This window comes from Apostichopus japonicus, chromosome 20, assembly GCF_037975245.1.
Source record: "Apostichopus japonicus isolate 1M-3 chromosome 20, ASM3797524v1, whole genome shotgun sequence".
Taxonomy (NCBI): domain Eukaryota; kingdom Metazoa; phylum Echinodermata; class Holothuroidea; order Aspidochirotida; family Stichopodidae; genus Apostichopus; species Apostichopus japonicus.
In genome coordinates this window covers 9,920,003-9,945,020 of record NC_092580.1, presented here as the reverse complement: position 1 = coordinate 9,945,020, position 25,018 = coordinate 9,920,003, and the positions used below count along the sequence as shown (strand labels likewise).

At 40.5% G+C, this 25,018-nt stretch overlaps 1 protein-coding gene across 1 annotated transcript in view; it reads right to left on the bottom strand.

Moving 5' to 3' along the window:
* Positions 1-22,249, bottom strand: part of LOC139961092 (uncharacterized) — a 54,558-nt gene extending 32,309 nt beyond the window's left edge. Inside the window, exons 1-2 of the mRNA XM_071959976.1 lie at positions 21,293-22,249; positions 2,488-5,144 (exon numbers count right to left, since the gene is read on the bottom strand). Of these exons, the coding sequence (XP_071816077.1) occupies positions 2,488-5,144; positions 21,293-21,398 (2,763 nt within the window). The 5' untranslated portion in view covers positions 21,399-22,249. The remainder of the gene's footprint in view (positions 1-2,487; positions 5,145-21,292) is intronic.
* Positions 22,250-25,018: the final 2,769 nt, after the last annotated feature.

Sequence of the window (25,018 nt, the reverse complement as noted above, 5' to 3'; positions counted from 1 at the left end):
CATTGTATGCGTAACTGCCTAAAGTAGTGTAATCCTCCCATTATACCCGAAATAACTCAGACTCCGATCGATATCGAAGGGACATCACTTTATTCACCTACCACGAAGTAATATAACCCAAAATAAATCAAATTGAACTAAGGAAATAGAAAAAGTGATATTATTCTGACTGAGTAACAAAATGGTTGGGCGAAGTGACCAACAACAGTGGCGGGGCGTCCATACAGTCAGGGGCGGATGCCCCCCCTGACGGACTCAAATGGACTGCTGACGCCCTTTTCAGCTCTTTACCACATTTTACTTCTTCGCGATTATCGACTTTTTTTATGCTCTCTCACCTATCTTTTGACATTTGCCACATTTTGATGGTGTAATTTGGCGATGACATACATTTATTCTTCGTTTATCAGCAAATTAGCCAGGCCCGGGTAGGGTTATTTCCGGCGATCTAGGGAGTATCTTAACTCAAAAAATTTTGGTACGCTACGCGCCGACCTGTGGTAGCGATCCCCTTAGATAGTGTCGAAAGCGCCCCTACAGACCATTCTCGCCCCTCCTGACGGATACCCCTAGCTCCGCCACTGACCAACAAGGTTGGGCGAAATGACCATGCTGGTCGGGCGAGTTGACCATGCTGGTTGGGCGATATGACCATGCTAGTTGGGCAAAATGGCAGTTGGGCGAAATGGTTGTTGGGCGAAGTGACCAGAAAGCCTTCTCAATACCCCAAGTCCCATTAACATAGTTCATTTGCTTGACTGATCAAGATTTATTTCCAGCAGGATTCCTTGCTTCAATTAGCACACATTTCAACAATGACCTTGAAAGAAACTCTGTACACAAGATAATTCCATTTTGACCAAAAACTGCTTTTGTTATCTATATGTATCTCATAACAAAGAATATATGTATCATTTTCTTCCATACTCATTGCAATTGTCAAAAGTAAATTGTAATGAAACCTTTACTAGAATATGCGCTCACGATATATCACAACCTACCTTATCAAATATTAAGTCTGATATGATCATATGGATATGATATACGCTGAAACTGTCGTTTATATCAAACACTAGAGCACCAATGGTGCAGAAGCTCATACCTTTTCAAGCTTAAAAATGTAGGGCCCACAAAACTTTATGGCCCACCAAATTTCAGGCCATTTTTCAGATTCCACCAATTTTGGGCCCATGAGGGATAACCCCCCCCCCCTCCCTCCGTTAGCAGAATCCTGGCTACACCACTGGCTATAATTCCTATTTTCCCCCTTTAAATCCTATTTTCCCCACTCTCTCAAACAATACCATTGACCTACCCTATTAAACTTTCTCCCCTCTACCTGAGCAGACCTGAAGCACTCCTTGCCAAAATTTTGGCTGGCTGCCTACATACCTCAGGCTCAAAGACTTCTAAGAATCGGCAAGTGCTGATTGGCTATTGGGCTCTCATGCTTACAGTTCAACAGTTAATAACAACTCCCAGTCCTGCTTTAATTCCACTAACAGCCTCTGCAGAGCTTAACCACAAATGTAAACAAACACTGCAGAGACTGGTTGACAAATTAAAGGAAGCTTTGGCAAAAGGTGAAGGCTCAGATTTTTTTAAACAATGGGGATTAATTGTAATTAACTTTTGACCAAAAATTATTAGGCATCACCTTATACATACACAATCCAACAATCATCAGTTCAACTTTGAATATGATCCATCAAAATCTTGAGGAGATTGAGATATTTGAATATATTACAAAGAATGACCCCCGATGACCCCCTAAATGACATTTGACCTCAATTTTCTGAACACCCCTCGTAACTCTAATCCCGAGGAATGTTGTGGCCAAGTTTCATTATAACTGGCCATACACTGTACGAACAGGAGCAATTTGAAAATATAGGGCCGCGGCCCTGGCCACAACAGACCCCTAGTTGATCTTTGATCTCAAATTCATGAACACCCTGAAGGTAAAACTTCCATAGTACTATCGTGACAAACCCTCAACACTGTACCATGGAATCTGTAGGAGAAGAAGCATTTTGCGTATTTCCACAAAATGGCCCATTACGGCCCACAGGTGACCTTTGACCCCAAATTTCGGACAATCACTGATGGACCTATACCTAATGGTCCTTGTGTCCAAGTTTGATGAAATTCCATCAAACACTGTGCGAGTGGGAGAGGTTTTACCAATTGTTGACGGATAGGGTGATAGACGCCGCACTGTAACAATAGCTCACACCAGCATGCTGGTATGAGCTAACAAGTAACCAAATTTCTTCGCATTGCCTTCCATAATATCATCATGTACTTGTATAAAATCGTCATGTCTTTCTACGTCATTATCATTAAATGTGGTAAACCTTACTACCGCATTCTTTTATTACATCATTGTGTACTTTTAGATAATCATCCTAATTGTGGTCATTTCGATATTCCATATATTTTTCAATCTCAAATGACAATTTTAGGAATGGAAGCCAGAAAACTTACCTTTGGGGGCACCTCTGTAGTGTGAGATGACTCTCTACTAGATCTTGCCTCACTCACTGATGGAGGTGGTTTAGTCTTAACAGATGTCTCTACTGTGGGAGTGGCTGCTGCTGGAAGGCTAGTACCAGCTTGCTGTGTAGCATCACTTCCTCCCTCTGTTTCGTGAACAGATGTCTCTACTGTGGGAGTGGCTGCTGCTGGAGGGCTAGTACCGGCTTGCTGTGTAGCATCACTTCCTCCCTCTGCAATTGTTTCGTGAACAGATGTCTTTACTGTGGGAGTGGCTGCTGCTGGAAGGCTAGTACCGGCTTGCTGTGTAGCATCACTTCCTCTCTCTGTTTCGTGAACAGATGTCTCTACTGTGGGAGTGGCTGCTGCTGGAAGGCTAGTACCGGCTTGCTGTGTAGCATCACTTCCTCCCTCTGCAATTGTTTCGTGAACAGATGTCTCTACTGTGGGAGTGGCTGCTGCTGGAGGGCTAGTACCGGCTTGCTGTGTAGCATCACTTCCTCCCTCTGTTTCGTGAACAGATGTCTCTACTGTGGAAGTTGCTGCTGCTGGAGGGCTAGTACCGGCTTGCTGTGTCGCATCACTTCCTCCCTCTGCAACTGTTTCGTGAACAGATGTCTCTACTGTGGTCTTTGCTGCTGCTGGAGGGCTAGTACCGGCTTGCTGTGTAGCATCACTTCCTCCCTCTGTTTCGTGAACAGATGTCTCTACTGTGGTCTTCGCTGCTGCTGGAGGGCTAGTACCGGCTTGCTGTGTAGTATCACTTCCTCCCTCTGCAATTGTTTCGTGAACAGATGTCTCTACTGTGGGAGTGGCTGCTGCTGGAGGGCTAGTACCGGCTTGCTGTGTAGCATCACTTCCTCCCTCTGCAATTGTTTCGTGAACAGATGTCTCTACTGTGGTCTTTGCTGCTGCTGGAGGGCTAGTACCAGCTTGCTGTGTAGCATCACTTCCTCCCTCTGTTTCGTGAACAGATGTCTCTACTGTGGTCTTCGCTGCTGCTGGGGGGCTAGTACCGGCTTGCTGTGTAGCATCACTTCCTCCCTCTGTTTCGTGAACAGATGTCTCTACTGTGGTCTTCTCTGCTGCTGGAGGGCTAGTACCGGCTTGCTGTGTAGCATCACTTCCTCCCTCTGCAGTTGTTTTGTGAACAGATGTCTCTACTGTGGGAGTGGCTGCTGCTGGAGGGCTAGTACCGGCTTGCTGTGTAGCATCACTTCCTCCCTCTGTTTCGTGAACAGATGTCTCTACTGTGGGAGTGGCTGCTGCTGGAAGGCTAGTACCGGCTTGCTGTGTAGCATCACTTCCTCCCTCTGTTTCGTGAACAGATGTCTCTACTGTGGGAGTGGCTGCTGCTGGAGGGCTAGTACCGGCTTGCTGTGTAGCATCACTTCCTCCCTCTGTTTCGTGAACAGATGTCTCTACTGTGGTCTTCGCTGCTGCTGGAGGGCTAGTACCGGCTTGCTGTGTAGCATCACTTCCTCCCTCTGCAATTGTTTCGTGAACAGATGTCTCTACTGTGGGAGTGGCTGCTGCTGGAAGGCTTGTGCCGGCTTGCTGTGTAGCATCACTTCCTCCCTCTGTTTCGTGAACAGATGTCTCTACTGTGGTCTTCGCTGCTGCTGGAGGGCTAGTACCGGCTTGCTGTGTAGCATCACTTCCTCCCTCTGTTTCGTGAACAGATGTCTCTACTGTGGGAGTGGCTGCTGCTGGAGGGCTAGTGCCGGCTTGCTGTGTAGCATCACTTCCTCCCTCTGTTTCGTGAACAGATGTCTCTACTGTGGGAGTGGCTGCTGCTGGAAGGCTAGTACCGGCTTGCTGTGTAGCATCACTTCCTCCCTCTGTTTCGTGAACAGATATCTCTACTGTGGGAGTGGCTGCTGCTGGAGGGCTAGTACCGGCTTGCTGTGTAGCATCACTTCCTCCCTCTGTTTCGTGAACAGATGTCTCTACTGTGGTCTTCGCTGCTGCTGGAGGGCTAGTACCGGCTTGCTGTGTAGCATCACTTTCTCCCTCTGCAATTGTTTCGTGAACAGATGTCTCTACTGTGGGAGTGGCTGCTGCTGGAAGGCTTGTGCCGGCTTGCTGTGTAGCAACACTTCCTCCCTCTGTTTCGTGAACAGATGTCTCTACTGTGGTCTTCGCTGCTGCTGGAGGGCTAGTACCGGCTTGCTGTGTAGCATCACTTCCTCCCTCTGTTTCGTGAACAGATGTCTCTACTGTGGGAGTGGCTGCTGCTGGAGGGCTAGTGCCGGCTTGCTGTGTAGCATCACTTCCTCCCTCTGTTTCGTGAACAGATGTCTCTACTGTGGTCTTCGCTGCTGCTGGAGGGCTAGTACCGGCTTGCTGTGTAGCATCACTTCCTCCCTCTGTTTCGTGAACAGATGTCTCTACTGTGGGAGTGGCTGCTGCTGGAGGGCTAGTACCGGCTTGCTGTGTAGCATCACTTCCTCCCTCTGTTTCGTGAACAGATGTCTCTACTGTTGGAGTGGCTGCTGCTGGAGGGCTAGTGCCGGCTTGCTGTGTAGCATCACTTCCTCCCTCTGCAATTGTTTCGTGAACAGATGTCTCTACTGTAGGAGTGGCTGCTGCTGGAGGGCTAGTGTAGCGAGGATGTGCAGCAAACTGAGGGACCATACACAAGAGCCCTGGTGTGAGAAAGAAAAGAAAAATAAACAATATAGTGGAAATGATACTGCTCAAGTCAACCACTTAAAGAAAACTCTGGTGAACATCTTCCCAGCTCCGAATAATTTTAGGAGATATCAAAACTTTAGTAACGTTCCTTCACATACAAGACTGGATGGAGACTTGATCAAGTCTAAAATTGACATCATCGAGTCACACATGCGTTCAGTTTCATACCTTTGTTTATGTTCTTCTTCAACAGTTATTTCAATGACTACTCTATTTTCTGTTATGGTAATGACGTTTTACACAATGCTGACTCTTCAATATTAAAGCTCTTTACATGACCTAATGATGGCATTGGTTTCCTGTGTCAACACTGTTAGCATTCTACCTTGAAGATATGATACGAACTGAAGCAAAAAGAAAGACGAAAGCTTTCCGATTCCGTGAGTGAGGGCGTTATGACATCACAGATTTACAAAATGAGGAGCTCTCAGACATGACTTTGACAGTGCTAGAATATCTCCCAACTGTTGCAAGGTTTTTCTTAGCTCTGTATTGGGGGGGGAGTGTTTTCCATAAAAGGATTGGTTTATTACAGCTTAGTGCAATTAATCCAGGCTGGGTTATGAAGCAGTGTCACAATTGGAGGAGAGTAAATAAACTACCATAGAAGTAGGCTCTAGTAAACAGCCGACTAGATTCATCGATGTCACAGGTAAATCTCGGCTTAACATTGTATGTATATCATGTATGTATGCTTGTATGTATGGGTGTATGTTTGGGTGTATGTATGCGTGTATGTATGCGTTTATGTGTGTATGTATCTATGTATATTAGATCTTCCTGCAAGCAGGAACTTGGGAAGAAGCCTCATTGGCATATCACAGCCGCCAGCTCACCGTCAGTCCCTCACATTCATATTTAAGGTCCATGATTTTGAATTATCAATTGTGGGGTATTTTAAGACAAAAGCCTAAGGTAACACTGATAGTACCAAGTGAGCTTAAATTCCATGACTTACATCAGTTCCATAATTTTAGTTATATTACAAGACAACAGTTTGATATCATCCTGCCTTCCTTATTCCCTCAAGATGAACAGGAAGGAGGGTTTAATTGCAAAGTACTGGAGCCATCTGAACTTCATTCATGATCTGAAAGTCAGTCTCCTCAGGGAGTGGTTCCTTGGCTTACCCAATTGCATACTGCTGAGTGTACTACCCAAGGGCGGCGGACTCACTTTGAATCTGGGGGGGCACCGACATCAAAGGGCACTTTGCAGAAATTCGATTGGACTGATGCAGCCTTATATTTAATACCCTTTATAACTCTTATTGTATTATCTTATTTGTGTCTACACATCACTCCATCAACGCCCCCCCCCCTCAAGGAAAATATGCTTACTAGCTCACTGCAATATCCAATGTGCAAATTGGGAAACAAGGAACAAGTTTTCTTTTGAGACAAAATGGATGAAATCATGCTAGTTGCTAATGTAGGAATCTTCCGAATTAGAGTTTATTTCTTGTTAATATCTTGACAAATTTTTTCCATTCGAAATAGCTTTGAGTTTGACCCACAGAAATTCATTAAAAGTCAGGGGCATAGCCAGGATTTGCAAAGTTATATGCACGACTATCTGAGCGGAGCGCCACCATCAGTTGGCGCGGTCAGCGTACAAGAAAATTTTTGGTTTTACAAACCCCTCAGATGGCCGGAAACGGCCCTTCCCGAGTGTTCATTCTGGTTCCCTGGCCTCTTGCTAACCTGAGACACCTCAATTTTTATGTAGAAAAAGGGCACATTTTTAACCTGAGGAAAAGTGGGGGGCACGTGCCCCCTGTGCCCCCCCCCCGGTTCCGCCGCCCTTGGTACTACCCAATCCTTTCTGTGTGCATCCATGAAAGAGACTTACTTGATCCTATTTCACATTCCAGTAGATAAAACAAACAAAGCTACAAGTAATTGGTACCAGATAACAAAACAGCTTGCTTGTTTTTCCTTTCCAGAGTAATTATCAAATTATATGGGCTGAACTATTGGTATCATGTGTTAAATTGTCATGAAGCCGATGTGAATCAGAGCACAAACAAAGGAAATATGAAGCCTTTGTTTGCTTACTCTAATAATAGCACATCTCAGATTAATCTGACAGGGATAGTTTTCATGCAGCAGTTTCCACTCCTGTGACTACTATAATGGCTGGCAACAGACGTCACGGTACCAGGGACACCTATCTATGCAGAAGTCAGGAGCTAACCTGAAGTACGTGCCGCCCGTTTGTAACATATTTATGTTGCTGCCGAGGAAACTTATGTTCCCGTCGCAGAAAGTTAGGTTGCTGTCACGGAACTTAATTAAGTAACATACTATGTTCTATTAGTCTGTGTTTTTCATCAAACTTAGCAGATTACCAGATCAAGAATAACATTATGGCTGCCCAAATCTACAATGAAGTGTTAAAGGAACTTCTCCACCTGGGGTATAAAAGAAAGGAGTTAACACAACAGTTTGTTGTCGGCCTAATGACCGTTGCCAGGGCTATTCAGAAAAATAATCTAAAGAGGATGAAATTGGACAACGGAATAGAATTTTCACCGAAATTTTCAACTACATTTCCTTGACGGCAACCTACATTTTCGCGATGGCAACATAAGTTTCTGCAACGGCAACATAAATATCGAAGAGACGGCACGCCATACTTAAAGGATTGGTTCAGGTGTTTGCCATGTCTATTTTGTATGAAAGAGCACAAAAAGACAAAAAGAACAGTGAAGAAACTACCATGATAGCATGCTCTCTTAAGGAGATATGACACTTTGAAGATATCAAAATTTCTTGGAAAACGACTGGTGTAGAAAGACTTACTGTGAGGGTGTGATGTCACATCCTCACTTCCTTAACATTTGTGAATATATTTCTTTAAAAATTATTTACATCTTTTGACACATTTAAAATAATATCATCAAAAATTCTTCAGATGTTTAATCTCAAATACTTCCTTTGACAAATATGAGATCTCCTGACATATCTTTTGGTTGAAAGTCATGAAATCTCACAAAATATTTAGAGAAAAAAAACAAAGACTTTTCAGGAATGTGAGGATGTGACATCACAGCTAGTCAGATTTCAGCAGTTTCTACACAACCTGATGAAACTTTACACTTGAATATCTCTTTAACCGAAAAAGATATTTGAACAGTTTTTTCACCATTGTGTTTCTTTTATTGTCCTCTTTCATATAACATAAACATGTATGACAACTGAACCAATCCTTTAAGTGAAAGACTGAAAAGGTTTTCTTGTTAATACACGTTTAGGATGTCACTCAGTCACGCAGGAAATGAGATGGAACAGGGTTGGTCATCCGTTCTGGCAAACAATTAAGGGTAGCTCTTTTCATTCATTTTCTCATCAAGAGCAAAACCTGGGGATATTCTTCATATAAGCTAATCTGAAATATAGGGGGTGTGGGTATATACTGATATATTAATTAATTAATGTACATCATAATAAATATTTATGAGCATAAATACAAAGTGAGGTAATGAATATGTATGAATGTGAGTGCATATACTTCAAGAAAGGTGACAAAGGTCAGTGTGTTATGAGGTATCTCGTCCAGTGCAGGGGGGGGGGGGAGACCAGGAATGTCACTGACTGATTACATAAATAAAATTAGATGAATGTTGCCATTGTTTATTCATGCATGATTTCCTTGAAGGTGATAAACATGCTATCAATCAACCATAGTAGCAGGGACAGTTCCCATGTATGGTCAATAAAACTATTAATACAACTGCCTAACAAATTATGGAATATTGATTATTACTTAAATATCATAGTTTTGAACCCTGATTTTGAACCAACACTAAGTGTACCTGGGCATAATCATCATGTAATCTAAGAAGTGATGTCTTTTCTGTCAACAGTTTAATTGACTAGAAGTCAACTCTAGTAATAACGAAATTCCAAGAAAAAAAAAACCAAATCGCAGACAAACCATACCCAGTCTCATATTAAATTATTCACTGTAACTCTGAATTCACCGCTCAACCTCCCAATAGGCTCTTATTTTCCATAATTTAAGGCAGAATGGTATAAGCATCAATTCTAAGAATTTCAAAGCAACCTTTGGTATGTGTGTGTCATTCCTTTAGCCATAAATAGACAATTTGACAGACAGCTCAAATGTCAGCTACAAAAGGCCATGAACTGATTTGGGGCTAGAAACCGGGAAATTGGAGGTAGTGTCTGTAACAAGATTCATTGCTAAATATTGTTTTCATCACTCATGATTGTCAAAGCAAGAAGATTCAGGATTGAGAGGCCTTCAAAACAAGAAGCTGTTCCAAGTCAGCAAGCTGTACTGAGTTCAAAAATAAGGATTTCCCCATTACATCAGGGCTATTTTGACATGGAAACCACTTTTTTTTCTTTTTTTTGTGGGGGGGGGGGGGGGAGAGGGTCAAAACTTCAACTTTTCTCAGTTCTTGCTGTCAGATGGAAAGTTTTCTTCATCATACTTGAAGTTATTGCTTTTAATTATTTTCTTCTGTTTCCTTAGATCTTTTTTTTCTGGTATGAATATTGACCTGAATCAGTTATGCTAATTAATGTCTGTTCAAAAACAGGGCAGTATGGGTAACCGTCTACATTGCTGCACCAATCAAAAGTCATTGGAATGTACACAACTAAACAGACTTCAACTGGTGCAAGTGTCTAATATCAATGGACAAAACAACGAACATGCTAGGTACCAGTGTCTCACAGCTAAGGACAGGAAGACCATCAGACTACAGTACAGTCTTAATGTAAAGTAGTTGGACAGCGCAATTAACAGGTTTCTATATGTGCTAGTGTCTGATGTCAAAGGACAATACGACCAACAGACTAAATACTGCAACAATGTCTCACAACTTAGGACAGGAAGACCATCAGACTACATTACAGTCCCAATGTAAAGTGGTACCACAGCTCAATTAACAGGTTTCAAGTTTTGCTAGTGTCTGATGTCAAAGGACAATAGGACCAACAGGCTAAAAACTGTAACAGTGTCTCACAGCTAAGGACAGGAAGACCATCAGACTACAGTACAGTCCCAATGTAAAGTCGTACAACAGCTCAATTAACAGGTTTCAAGTTTTGCTAGTGTCCGATGTCAAAGGACAATACGACCAACAGGCTAAAATACTGTAACAGTGTCTCACAGCTTAGGACAGGAAGACCATGTAAAGTCATACGACAACCAATTAACAGGTTTCAATTTTTGCTAGTGTCTGATGTCAAAGGACAATACGACTAACAGGCTAAGTACTGCAACAATGTCTCACAGCTTAGGACAGGAAGAGCATCAGACTTCAGTACAGTTCCAATGTAAAGTCGTACAACAGCGCAATTAACAGGTTTCAATTTTTGCTAGTGTCTGATGTCAAAGGGAAATACGACTAACAGGCTAAGTACTGCAACAATGTCTCACAGCTTAGGACAGGAAGACCATCAGACTACAGTACAGTTCCAATGTAAAGTCGTATAACAGCGCAATAAGCGAGTTCAGAGTTACGAGTGCGCATGCCCGATTCTCACTTGGGGTCAGGTCAACTGAGAATTGAATCCTCGGAAAACGTAAACAATGACAGCTTTTCATAACGATAATCGCACTAAGAATGGGTTACTGCGACATTCGGAATTTATTTCTAGTGCATATTTTGGTGTGTTTACGACCAGGGGCGTAGCGAAGGGGTTTTTGTTAGGGGGGTGTGGAGAATTTGATTTGCCGACGGATCTGGAAGTGGTGACTGAAATGGGGGAGGGGTCTAAGGGGAGGGGGTGCCCCTCCCCTTTGGCAACTTTTTAGTTTTGAAACGTCCTTAGATGCAATCTGGTGCATATTTTAAGTCAAATTTGATTTGCCGACGGATCTGGAAGTGGTGACTGAAATGGGGGAGGGGTCTAAGGGTAGGGGGTCTACCCCTCCCCTTTGGAAAATTTTTAGTTTTGAAACGTCCTTAGATGCAATCTGGTGCATATTTTAAGTCAAATTTGGCACGGAAGAAGCTCCCGTTCTCCTTTTCTCTATTCAGCTTTCCTTCTTTCTTCCCCTTCCGCTCTCTTCACCTTTTCTCCTTTTGCCGACAGACCCAAAATTTGCCGACAGCGACCAAATTATTGGGGGGGTGTGACACCCCCCACACCCCCCGCTCGCTACGCCCCTGTTTACGACTTAAGAACGTGTATAAATTGACTGAAACTACTTCATAATAATATTGAATATAATGGAACACAGGTCCGCACGTGAAATAGTTAGTCTGATATAGGCCTACGAACGGGGAAAAGGAGTATATGTGACTGTATCCTTCGTATGGGTTACGCGACCTTACGTGGTTGCAGGTGTCTTAATGCTTCGCGGAAGTTCTAACTGATAATTTTCGGAAATGAATTTAAAATATAGCATGGAACAAACTATTTTGCCCTTTTGTTTGTCACTATGAGCCTGAACTGTTTTTTAGAGAATATCGTAAGCAACTCGAGTCTAAAATACTAACAGTGACACTGACAGAACTGTAGATCTAAATAGGCCTACATAACCTATCCTCATACTCGTTGCTTTTACGTCCATCAACGAACACTGCATAGTAGAGGCATTGGTATCTTGTAGTTGCAACTACATGGTTTTTCATGTTAAGAAATATTAGTTCTCTTCATTTTTATGCGTGATTTAAAATAAGCTTAGTCTTATTCTTGGCATATTCCTACTACTTATAGGGGGGTGTTACTAAAACGAATGACAATTGCGTTACACATAACGAATGACAATATGTTGTAGGCCTACACACTAAAAAATTGCGTTGACTAAAACGAATGAAAGTAAAGGACAGCACAGACATTTGCTTCAACCGGATATCACAGTTCAGACTTTGTGGGTATATTAAAGCCACGCAAAAAATCGGAAAATTGGGGTTTAAATCGCAAAAATTCGAGTTGACATTTTGCGACTGTGACCGGTGTTTTCGGTAAATTCTTGAGCAAGATGTTTGACTTGTCCTGTGGGATTTTACCCCGTGAACTTGAATTGAAAACATGAAAAAAAATTGTTGCTGTATAAAAATTATTGTTTTTATTACCCCCCCCCCAGGGCAAGGGGACGGTCGCCTCCCTGGTGGAGGTTCTTTTCCCAGACTGATCATAAAGGTGGGACCTCTTCTCTCTTATCCCTCTTATATCCACTCACCACCGTCCTTCGTTGTTATTCGCTGTCATTTGCTGTCATTCGCGAATGATAATTAACCCTGTACAAAGTCAATTGTCATTCGGTCATTCGCTGTCATTCGTTTTTGTTTGTCCGCTTATAGGGTGGGTTCAATTTGTTCGAAAAAAATATATATATATTTATTTTATTTGGAGAAGAACATTATAAAAAATAATAGTGGGTGGGAGGATTTCCAGGGGTTATTCCAAGGAATATTAATAATATGCTGCGATGGTGTACACTCTGCCTTTAGAAAGCACAACTTTGACTCGGCAGAAATGGCATTGTAAAATATTTCCCTGAGCCACCCAGACTCTAAATAGCTGAAGACTTTACCATCTTTATAGTCCGTCATCAGTCTTTGCTTCAGTTCAATGTTATCAATACTGGTAAAATAATGTGCAATATCAATGTACATGCAAGGCGGCCATTTTTTCATTTCAATTTCGCCTTCCCATGCAAGTGGTAAATCCGAAAGAGGATCGGGCATGGTCTTTCCTTCAACCTGAAGTACCGATGCGTAGTCATCTGCCCTTTCATTTCGCGCATCTGCTTCATTAACTTCAGCAATGTTCATCTGAACGGCAGCATACGCTAAAGCAACCAACTCTTCTTTCCGGCCATTCATCTTCAACTTTCGTTTCTTTAAAAATTCCTTCAGTCTGTCAACTTTCCAAAGTTTAAACTCTTCCAGACTTGTAGGAATATCCATCCCAAAGCGAAAACACGGAGTAAATTTAGACGTAAATTATGCGATTTCTAATGTTTACTGTAAGTGCTCATTAAGTTAACGTGGGTACACGAGCATACAACTCTCGTCGCAACGAGAGTATTCTTATTTGACCTCTTGACCTCCACTGCGCAATGCAAACTCTGAACTCGCTTATTAACAGGTTTCAAGTTTTGCTAGTGTCTGATGTCAAAGGAAAATACGACCAACAGGCTAAATACTGTAACAGTGTCTTACAGCTAAGGACAGGAAGACCATCAGACTACAGTACAGTCTTAATGTAAAGTTGTACAACAGCCCAATTAACAGGTTTCAAGATTTGCTAGTGTCTGATGTCAAAGGACAATACGACCAACAGGCTAAATACTGTAACAGTGTCTTACATCTTAGGACAGGAAGACCATGTAAAGTCATACGACAACCAATTAACAGGTTTCAAGTTTTGCTAGTGTCTGATGTCAAAGGACAATACGAATAACAGGCTAAGTACTGCAATAATGTCTGACAGCTTAGGACAGGAAGACCATCAGACTACAGTACACAAATTCACTTCACTGCAAACTTCACTGCCTTGGGAGACTTGTGAGAACATGCAGGAGGGTGGGGGAGGGTGGGTTCTGATATTCTTCGATCTTCCAAACAAGAACTCAGTAAGTGGTATCTATCTCCAGGCTGTACCAAGTATCAGTTTCACTATATATACTGTATGTTAGGTAGGTCTGGATTTTCAAATTTTAAAAATTGCAGCCAAAAACTCAATAAGAAGCATAGATACCAGGTTTGGTAAAGCTAAATTTATTGAGTAAGCAAATTTCAATTTTGAAAATTTGTTCTTCTCAGCGAACTTTGACCTCCAAGAAAAACCATAGTGACTAAAAACTCATGATGGCATCTATACTTGTAAGGTAAGTATGATTCATCAATTTTCAAAGCTAGACTTAATGAGTTAAATTATTTACAAGTTTACACTTTCAGATTTGAACCACTACTGACCTCAAATTGACCATTGGCCTTTGCCAAAAATTGATAGAAAGCTAATATTCATAAGGGAACATCTACCACCCTATCAGATTCACTAAAGCTGAACCGAAGTTGTTGAGTAAGTTTTTGGGACCAGCACCAAAAGCAAATCAAGGGGGGGGGGGGTGGGGGGAGGAACATATAATGTATGTGACATCTGTATATTACCAAAGTTGTCAATACAAACTATTCATGGAGAGTTATCACTTTACAGGCCAAGCTGTTAAACACACATGTCTACATGTAAGTGCCATCCATGAAAAAAGTTTTCTTTTGCCTTCTGCTAGGGAATCAGAAATCATTATTGTAACTGACATTTCAATTGATGGCTTGTCAGCTAATGATCTGTAATACAGTATTAGGTTTAAAGATGAGATGGTATCGAACCTTAACCGAAATAAATGCAAACAGCTTCCTTAAAAGGAGCTGGTGAACAGTTTGGAATTTGCAAGCCAAGTGTTCATGTTCCTTGAACAGTTTTTTCCCTCTCGTGTAGTTCCATGCATGGACATAAAACTGTACTGTATGTGTTGGCAAGGGAATTATGAGAAGTCAGAACCGCGATATCCCCGTTCCCATGACAGTTCAATGACATACAGTAGACTTCACTGAAGAGTCTGTTGTTATAATTTCATATCCTTCTCACTCTCTATCCGCTTCCCCTTCACCTTTATGTCACTTTTCAGGTCACTTTGCCCAACAACCATTTCGCCCAACTGCCATTTCACCCAACCTTACCATTTCTAACCCCTAAAACACTGATCCATCCTCAAGTTTCCTTAATATTCGGTTCGTATCCCGTAACGTTAACAATTCCCGAATGTTTCCTTACTATTAAAGTATTATATTTAATCAAGGTTGGGTGAAATAACCAGGCTGGTTGGGCGAAATGACCAGGCTGGTTGGGCGAAATGACCATGCTGGTTGGGCGAAATGACCATGCTGGTTGGGGAAATGACCAGGCTAGTTGGGCGAAATGACCAGGCTGGTTGGGCGAAATGACCATGCTGGTTGGGGAAATGACCAGGCTAGTTGGGCGAAATGACCAGGCTGGTTGGGCGAAATGACCAGGCTGGTTGGGCGAAATGACCAGGCTGGTTGGGCGAAATGACCAGGCTGGTTGGGCGAAATGACCAGGCTGGTTGGGCGAAATGACCAGGCTGGTTGGGCGAAATGACCAGGCTGGTTGGGCGAAATGACTAGAAAGCCACTTTTACAGCCAATTTGTATAATATGGAGAACAACAATTTATATGCAATTAATATACATGCATTCAAATAATTAAGATATTCTCTATGACATGCACTTAATAAGAACACTGAAAAACATCCTTGTCTGAAGTTGTCTCTAGTGATCGGCCATACCCAGGGGTACTGTACTAGATGTGACATAATGCATAGCTGAACTGAATTTTCTTTTCTATAAATACTAGTTTACACGGGTCCAAAATCGGGAACGGGGTACCCGAGAGCCGTTACCCGTCGGGTATCCGGGTACCCGGAAAAAAAATTGTTTTCCCTCCTGTATCACGATTTTCAAGAAATTACATATTGGATGCTATAATAAATGAATTATATCCTCTACTGACAATGTTTTCATGTTCAAAAACGTATGTGTAAGGTAAGGTATAAAACCTTCCTCAATAATTTCTATTTGCTTTTTTTCTGTCAAAAACTTGTTAATTATATACTTAATATAATTAGCATTACTCTGTTTTACCTCCATGCTACTAATTAGTAGTAATAACATCGCACTGCCGCCGCTGCTTATGCTTGCTCTCCACGTCTATTGGATCAGACCATAAAATATCCCTTTAGCTCAGTTGTTACTACTACTATCTACAGTATTATGCAGGCCCAGGGTTCGCATTAGCCGCAATATTACGCGATTCGCGCAATTTGATCGCATTTGGAATACACGATTAGTAAAAAGCCACTTTCGATTATTATTTATTTTAGTTATCCCATCTATAATCCATATTAAACAAGTCTTTCCTTCTATGAAATAAAGGAATGAATAAATAATAATTACTTCCACATGTTAGCCTAACACCACACTAAGTCAATGCATGAGAAATCTAGCTAAGCCTAACAATCTGCTTATTCGCTGAAATTGTGACGCATTTATAAGATATCCATGGAAAACATTCATTATTGCTGTTACGTTCAACCACATGGTTGCCTAACACCACACTAAGTCAATGGGGTAATCTAGCATCTACCATTTTTTATTAGCTGAAATTGTGACGCCTGGGGGGAATACTTTCGTTATGGCTGTTATCTTAAACCACATGGTAGCCGAACACCACACTCAAGTCACTGGGAAATCTGCCTAGCCATCGGTTTGCATTTTTTTTTTAAATCACACTTTGTGTAGGATTCGAGTTATAAATTAGGAACCGGGTAGTATCGCGTCGGGCGGGTACCTTCGTTATTGCTGTTATCTTCGACCACATATATTAGCCTAACACCACACTAAGTCAATGGGAATCTGCCTAACCATAGGTTTGCAATTTTTTTTTTTTTAATTCACACTTTGGTAGGATTCGGGTAATAAATTAGGAACCAGGTAGTATTGCATCGGGCGGGTACCATGATAACCCGTGCAAACACTAATAAATACCATGCTTGATGCAATAATTTTCTATATATATCTAAATATGATACTTAAGCTTATGTTACCTATAAATTATCAGACCAGCATTTAGGAGGAGCTCCACCCATATAGTGTTTAATGTACTGCAGCACAGAACAGGATCAAATTGCCTTCTCATTTTTCTCACCTCATATGTGCTTTGTGCTGCAAGTGAAACAAACATGTGTACATGAAGCTCAAATACAGAATTTAACACCAAAATTGGATGATATGACCACAATGATGTCATTACTAACTGTTAGAACTACAAGTTTGAAGTGAATAATTTATAAACATTAGTTAGGCAGATTGTGTGTCACTGACTGTGACACCCATATTTGGAACCTTTGAACTTCATTGACCTCATGTTGTTGAAATGTTACATTAATATATATTTCAATATACAAATCCAATATTGAAAGTCTCTTTTTTTATGCGAATGTATGACACTTTCAGTCATTTTGTGCCAAAAAAACTGATAGCACAAATTTTGTATTAATGACCTTGGCCCCATCAAGTTTGAAGTCCATTAGGTTTAAGCACAAAGAAAAGTTTACGAGATGTTCTTTGCACAAATCTGGCAGCTAATCTTCAAAATTTTGAAATTTGTATGGTACAGTAGTTAGTCCTTGCATGCATACAGTAAGATCTAAACGCATAAATGCATACAACTGCCAAATTTGCATATCACTTCTCCATTGATCATTGACTTTTGATAACTATTTTAAATATTGCGAGTCTTATTCCCAAGTACAATGACCCTAACAAGTTCTTTGCATTAATAACTTTTGAAACTTTGATCCTCATAAGTCATGGAAATCCTACATCCTATGACCAGTCATACACCCACCATATTTGATCAGCTTTCAGGATAAGGAGTTTGTGAAACATATAGTTTTTCCATTAAAACACAAATCCATGTGAAAAGCAAAACATGTTCTTTTCAACTTTATAAACAACAGAGCACCCTTCAATTTTGTGGGACAACAGATATTCTGTATTGGACTGAATGGTTAATATCCCTGAAATCAATTGTAACCATAGAAATCTGTGTGACTGAGGGGTATCCGCTCATGTGTAAACAATGCATCCTTTGTCACATTAATTAATAGACAGGCGATTTATAAACAAAGAACAGCTTAAATAAATCATATTTTTCATTGGGTCAACCATATTCCAAAACCTGCATGTCAGTCAAGTTATGTATACTCACGACTGCCGCTGACAAAACAAAAGGAAACAAAATTTCCTGCAATTTTTACCAATAAGAGAATGTTAACTAGCGGGTGTCTAGCGAACTTGATTCATGTTTACAGTATTTCTTCATCTGGACACTAATATTTTACTTCAGTATTTACCCACGTCAGTACTTACTTGTATGCAAAGGTACATTAGGATACTTCTCTCCAAATTTTCAACTCTCACTTCACATTGGAAATCAAACTTTGTTCAGTGAGCGAAACCGACGAAGATATATTGTAATGTTACAGGATGTTAGTATCCAATAGCATTTAAGAAATTCTGTTCAAGTTTTCACTTGACATCCGTGGTTACATTTTACCAACATTCAAAGCTGACCAAACTCAATAATCAATATTGAAACTAAATTCAAATTAATTCACAAGTGATCCATGGCAGGAAGAACGCATATATGTACCAACTGTTTTGCTCATTTAAATCCATCTAATCCAATTTAAATCACAAAGGGTTGTCTCCTTTTCATCTAGAGTACCCCTTCCTCCCATCCCACCATTTTTTTCTTTTTTCCCTTTTTTTTTTTGTCTTTTTTTTTTATGGCCTTATTTTTTGGAAAAGAAAATTGTAATAGTAATTTGTAGGCAAATGTACAATTAACTGACACATTGAGGTCTTCCAGTCTTTACAGTTTACAGCTGTAATAGTATGCGCCTATCTATTCTATTTTCTGGTACCTTGAGGCATAAATCAACAGCCAATATGAAGGGAGGTTGCCCCTCTAAAGAAAAGCAAAGAGAAAGTCAGATTCACAGCTGATTCCATTTACACGAAACAACAATAAAACAAAACACATGGAAATGGTTGAAAGGTTACCCGAGGTCAGTTTTTGAGAGATTTCGGATTATTTCAAGTATATTCAATGACAGATTAGCACATCCCTTAGGCTTAGAACCAAGTAAACAAAGATCTTTATGCCTCAAGCATCTACTGTTTTTAAGAAAACTGTAAAAGTTGATTGATAATGAATTTGATCATTACAATGTGTGATATGCAAGATGAGTACGATGAGTTACTGTGTAAGGTAGTATGGCAGCAAGATGGCTGAGCTGAGCACATGGCTAGTGTCTCCAATATGACAGCCCTGGCTGAACTTATCTTTTTTTTTCTTTTTTTATTAATTTACATTTCATGAAACTGTTGGAATTCTGGTGGGAAGTATGATCTGCTAACATTACATTAGAATGAAGGTCTTTAATGATGAAAAGTCAATCAAACATGGACCTCAATGCTCAATACCTACAGTGTAAAATAACAATATGGTCTACTAGGTGAAGGTAGAAAGTATTCTTGAACCGGGAGACAGGTGTGTAATGTCTAAACATTTCCAAAAAAATGTTAAGGACATGATGTAAACCAGAAGACTTGAAGAATGATTCTCCTATAGGTGTTTTGAAGGAGGAATATATTATGAGACATATATTGCTTCACTGCTAGATTTTCCACTCAGGGCAAATTTTCAAAGGTTTTCTGGTCGTCTGATATATGACCAAATGTCTGAAATGACCAAAATCAGCTTTGGAGGTTGTCTGATGGAAGACTTGTTGTATATCAGATTCATATTGCATTGTATAGTATTCAATATCTCCAGATACCATGTAGGTAAAATCATAAATTGGTATTACCCTCCATCACTTATACTGACATAATTTAAACTAAAATAGTGGTAGGCCCATGATCTAGCTGTTCAGCTGTGTAGATCTGTGGTGTAATGTATTTTGGATGTTGAATCACGATTCTGCACAGCATGTCGGGAGAAGGAGAGAAAGCAAAATACAGAGAACCAGCCACTCGGACCATCAAAAAGGACATTTCACTATTGACTTAATGCCACGCTATCCACCAATCCTATATACATCTCTCCTATTGTTTTCTGAACAACCCAAACATTAATGACCTGGTTGTCTCATGAACAACCAGAAAAACAAAACTTTAAAATTTTGCCTTGATTCAGTCATTTGATAAATTTTCTTAAAGGATATGTACATCATTTGTACCCAATCAGCCCAATGTAGTATAGTTAAGCTCAACAACATTAATGCTTAATGTTAACAACATTAATGTGTAATGTTAGCAATTAACTCCTTATGCATACTCTTGTGATTGTTATAACTTTCATCCAGATCAGATTGTAATAATGTTTTGCATCCATGTTTGGCACTCTATGACTATTAAGTAAAGTGTCAAACATTCAAAGTTAAAGGACTTTATAATTCGCTCTATTAATTGTTTTTGAATAGAAGCAACTACGAACAAGTGACATGGGTGATCGTTTGGCCTGCAGTACAGTATGTGTCCACCATTCAGCCTGAATGACACCTTTCTCAACTAAGTGAAGCAGACACCAGCCTGGATGCATTGCAAAGGGACAATATCCCATATTTCTTAGTCAACTGAGCAATACTATATACCATCAGGCTATCCCTTTAACAATTAAGCTATTGATAAATAACAGCTAGTCAGAAAATGTTGTGTTTCTAACTTCTACAAATAGTCTCCTTTACTTAGTGTATGCCAACAGAAAGATATAACCATCCATAGAAGAGTCACCTTTAGCCTAGGTGATAGAACTCTAGGCCTTCATAGTACTGTCAGATAATATTTGATCTATTTGTGGAAGCCGAATCTTATCAACTCATGAAGGCACCACCTGTTGTCATATTACAAAACTCTCTAAAACTGAGTGAGAGAAAGAGCTTAGGCCTATGAAGTTAACTTACAGATATATCATCATGCAAACATTCAGGATAACCTCTGAACTATTCTAAATATATTGCTATTTACACCACCTTTACAGATTGATTTGCTTCAACCAAAGAAATAAGCAGTACCCTAACTTCCTAAGGTTAAGAGAGAATTTTTCTTAATTCTTTTCAACTTGATAGAGACTAAAATATGGCAAACTGACGACCAAACAATCAGATGTAACTATTAAATGGCTAGAAAAGTAGGCCAGAAGGACACACATTTTTGAGACAATTAGGCTTACCGTATAAAATAAGTATTGAGCAACTAAATTGTTAAGCCTATCCTGCAAATGATTTACTGAGTTTGACTTTTAGTAAACAACGGCACAGCCGATGGTCAGACTCATGTAAGCCTAGCCTTAAAAACATAGTACCCTAATGTGCACGATGAAAGTGTTCGTCAACAGATGATGGTCAAAAATTACAACACGTGTTCTCATTGGTACAGTAAGCAGTTTGTTACGTAGGCCTAGTAAGTTAGGACTACAGTACGTACTGTCCAATTTCCAAATGGGAAATTAATACTCACAGAGTATAACAAGCGCTCTCATCGTCCACCTTCGGTTATTTACAACTGAAGACATGGGAAATGTTAATGTTCTATCCATGAATTGTTTCTTACACGCGGTCACCATCTTTCCTCCTTAAGAAAGTTACAGTAACATTTGCCAGGTCGGATATAATATTGAAACTTGTTCCTGCTGTCCTTATGAACGAGTAACGGGTAAGGCTATCATTTAAATCCAGGTAATTCCGATGTTCACGTTACGATGTTTAAGTCAAACTTGAATCAAAAGAAAAACTTTGATCGTGGAATATTACTTTCGCCTTTCAAGTTCATTTAATACTCCTTGATCAATCAGTACAGGGTTGATTCCATTTAATGTTTGTCATGTATAGTTTTCCTTTCCAAAAGAAGTCCCCGAAAAAACAAACCTGAACGAGCCCAATCACCAACGTAGACCTTGATTACGAAGTGTACATGTACAGCTGCGGGATCGGTGTAATTTGCGCACATTAGTTGTCAGCGTTTAACAGAACTGACGCATCCAAGACGGGTTGTCAATGACGCTTAATTCAACCTACTCTGATGTAATGAATCTACGCTGTTGTATTGGATGTTCCTTGGCCAATGCTGCGGTATAACTATATGGGGGACACGGCCTGCAAGAGCTGAAGAAATGCACACTCAATCAGACACTGTAGTAGCACGCTGCATGATACCAAGTGTCATAGACTCATAGATGTGAACTACCCGGTAACCCGGCAGAGAAATCATGGGTCAAACTAGCTGACCTATTAGCAATTCTTTCTCGTAGACGCCCAGAGAAAGGTCCTGCGGGGAAAAGAGGTTTCATATTTCTTAAATCCAACAGAATACCAAGCAGGTTTGCGATGTTTGTTGTTGCTGGATTAGGCAAACCATTGGAACTTGGGTTTGTGGTAATGTTCATAGCAAAGGCTTAGCAAGAATGGAAACGTCTAAAAGACAACTCCCACTCTGACAAGTATTGAAATGGGTAAGGCGCACAACGGTACTGCTGCTACACCCACCGTGACGCATGAAAGGGAAAGTGCAAAGGGAAAGTGTGCATCGTTTATAGACGTCCTCGTTCATTCAAAATATCACATAGGTGGTCTATTTTTAAGCTATTGTAAAATCAAGTAACTAACCTTTTTACAAAAAAATCAAGGGCGTAGGAACCGGGGGGCTGGGGGCGCCAGCCCCCCCCCCCGGTGAAAAATACGGGGGGCGGAAGTATCATTCCGCCCCCCCCCCCGCTCCGCAAGTCAGAAAACCCCTTTTTCATTTCCAAATGAGGAAAAAATCTCATTTGGAGCACCAAATTGCATCTAAGGCCAGGTGAAAATGCAAAATTATTTACAAAATGGAGTGGGATGTTGAAGTGTGCTAAATTGCACCAAATTGCATCTGAGGCCACCTGAAAATGCAAAAAAATTCCAAAGGGGAGGGGGCACCCCCTTAGACCCCTCCCCCAGGCCGGCCATCATTCTTCAGCCCCCCCCACTCAAAATTACCTTCCTACGCCACTGAAAAAAATACAATTTGGGGCACTATAAAAGTTGTCCGAATCACGATACATGGCAAGAAACCATGATCGCCCTGCATGCATCACTCTCAAGTATATACATATACAGAGACAGCACATAAAACAGTACCGTTCATTTGCTGCTGCAGTTTGTTTTATTAATGGTAGGCCTAAATCAAGGCAGTCAGCTATACGCTAATTCATGGTTAAAGGAAATTTCCAAATCCGTTCGGCTATTTCTTGAACAAAAGAACACTTACTAATTATAATTAGGTTACTTTCTTAAAAATAAAAGGACATTTTTCAAATAACAAAAGTGACATTTTCAATTCCAAAATGGAAGCAAAATACTTTCATTCAAAAATATATTTGAGGTTTTTCATAAAAAAAGCTGGAGCATACATGCATGTGCGTTTTATACACCCGTTTTCATTTAGAATGGTATGTTCAACAAACCTACATAAGGGTCATCCCTCCACGACTCAATAATACTGCGGTATGCTGACATCCCCCCCCCCCCTTCCCCACACAAGCTTACACTGCCACCTACACTTCCCACTCAAACCAACACCTCTGCGCAGCGGCTAAAAAAGGCCTATGCGGTATAGGAATGTGTAACGTCCCGTAACCTTATCTACATAAGATAATAAGTTACAAATCCATGATAGTTTACAAGCGTGTAAAATCGGCGTCTTTCCCACGCTATTAAATTTATGTCATGTGTACTGGAGTCCAACGGACTATCAATATACAAGAGTCATATATAGCCGAGCCCTACTGAGACATGGCTCTGAAATTTAACCAGAATGCAAAATGCATTGAGGTTTCGATGACTTTAATGCACTAGACTTCTGCTTGTTAGTATAACCAGAACTAGCTGTTACAATAACACTATGACATGCTAACACAGGTCAGTCTACTGTACGTGGTTATACACACCTCCATCAAAAGCAATAGGGGTTCTTGTACTCAATGTTATGAATCCACACACCAAGTATTACCAAACCAAATCTCTTAATAACTTCGCACATTAGGGTTGCAGAGGAGTCCTCTTATGGACAAGTTAGATTGGAATATGCCCACGAAACTTCAAAGAATCAACTTGAAAGAAGCTATTACAGGTCACTGGAGGTCAACCTGAGGTCAAAGGTCACCCAAATGCAGTTCGACTATTGTATTACAATAGCGTAACTCTCAACCCTGTCTGTGGTAGTTTCACAAGTTATCGGGAAAAAAACACATTTTGACCCATAAATGACCTTTGGTGACCTTGGATCACATCACGGTTATTTTTGAAAATGTGTCCCTACTTCATTCACAACTTGTCCTAATATACCAGCCATGTCAGACTTCGTGACTAGAAGTTGTTGCAAAAATTAGCATAAGTTGGGAGTTTTTTGCACATATTCAACCTTGAATGACCTTGAATGACCTAATGGTTTTTATAAAAAATGTTCCTCTTGATGATGTGCACTCTGTCCAAAAATCCCAACCTTGATGGACATTTGGTTCTCACGTTATTGCAAAAATACTAGTTTTTGACCCCTAATTGACCTTTGTTGACCTTGGACCATATTACCGTTATGTTTTGAAATGATCCCTTACCCCATTCACAACTAGTCCCAAAATATCAACCATGTCGGACCCGTCAATGGTAGTTTCACAAGTTATTGAGAAAAAAAACACATTTTGACCCATAAATGACCTTTGGTGACCTTGGATCACATCACGGTTATCTTTGAAAATGTGTCCCTACTCCATTCACAACTTGTCCTAATGTACCAGCCATGTCAGACTACGTGACTAGAAGTTGTTGCAAAAATTAGCATAAGTTGGGAGTTTTTTGCACATACTCAACCTTGAATGACCTTGAATGACCTAATGGTTTTTATCAAAAATTTTCCCCTTGATGATGTGCACTCTTTCTTAAAATCCCAACCTTGAGGGACATTTGGTTCTCACGTTATTGCAAAAATACTAGTTTTTGACCCCTAATTGACCTTTGTTGACCTTAGATCATATTACCGTTATGTTTTGAAATGATCCCTTACCCCATTCACAGCTAGTCCCAAAATATCAACCATGTCGGACCCTGTCAGTGGTAGTTTCACAAGTTATTGAGGAAAAAAAAACACATTTTGACCCATAAATGACCTTTAGTGACCTTGGATCACATCACGGTTATTTTTGAAAATGTGTCCCTA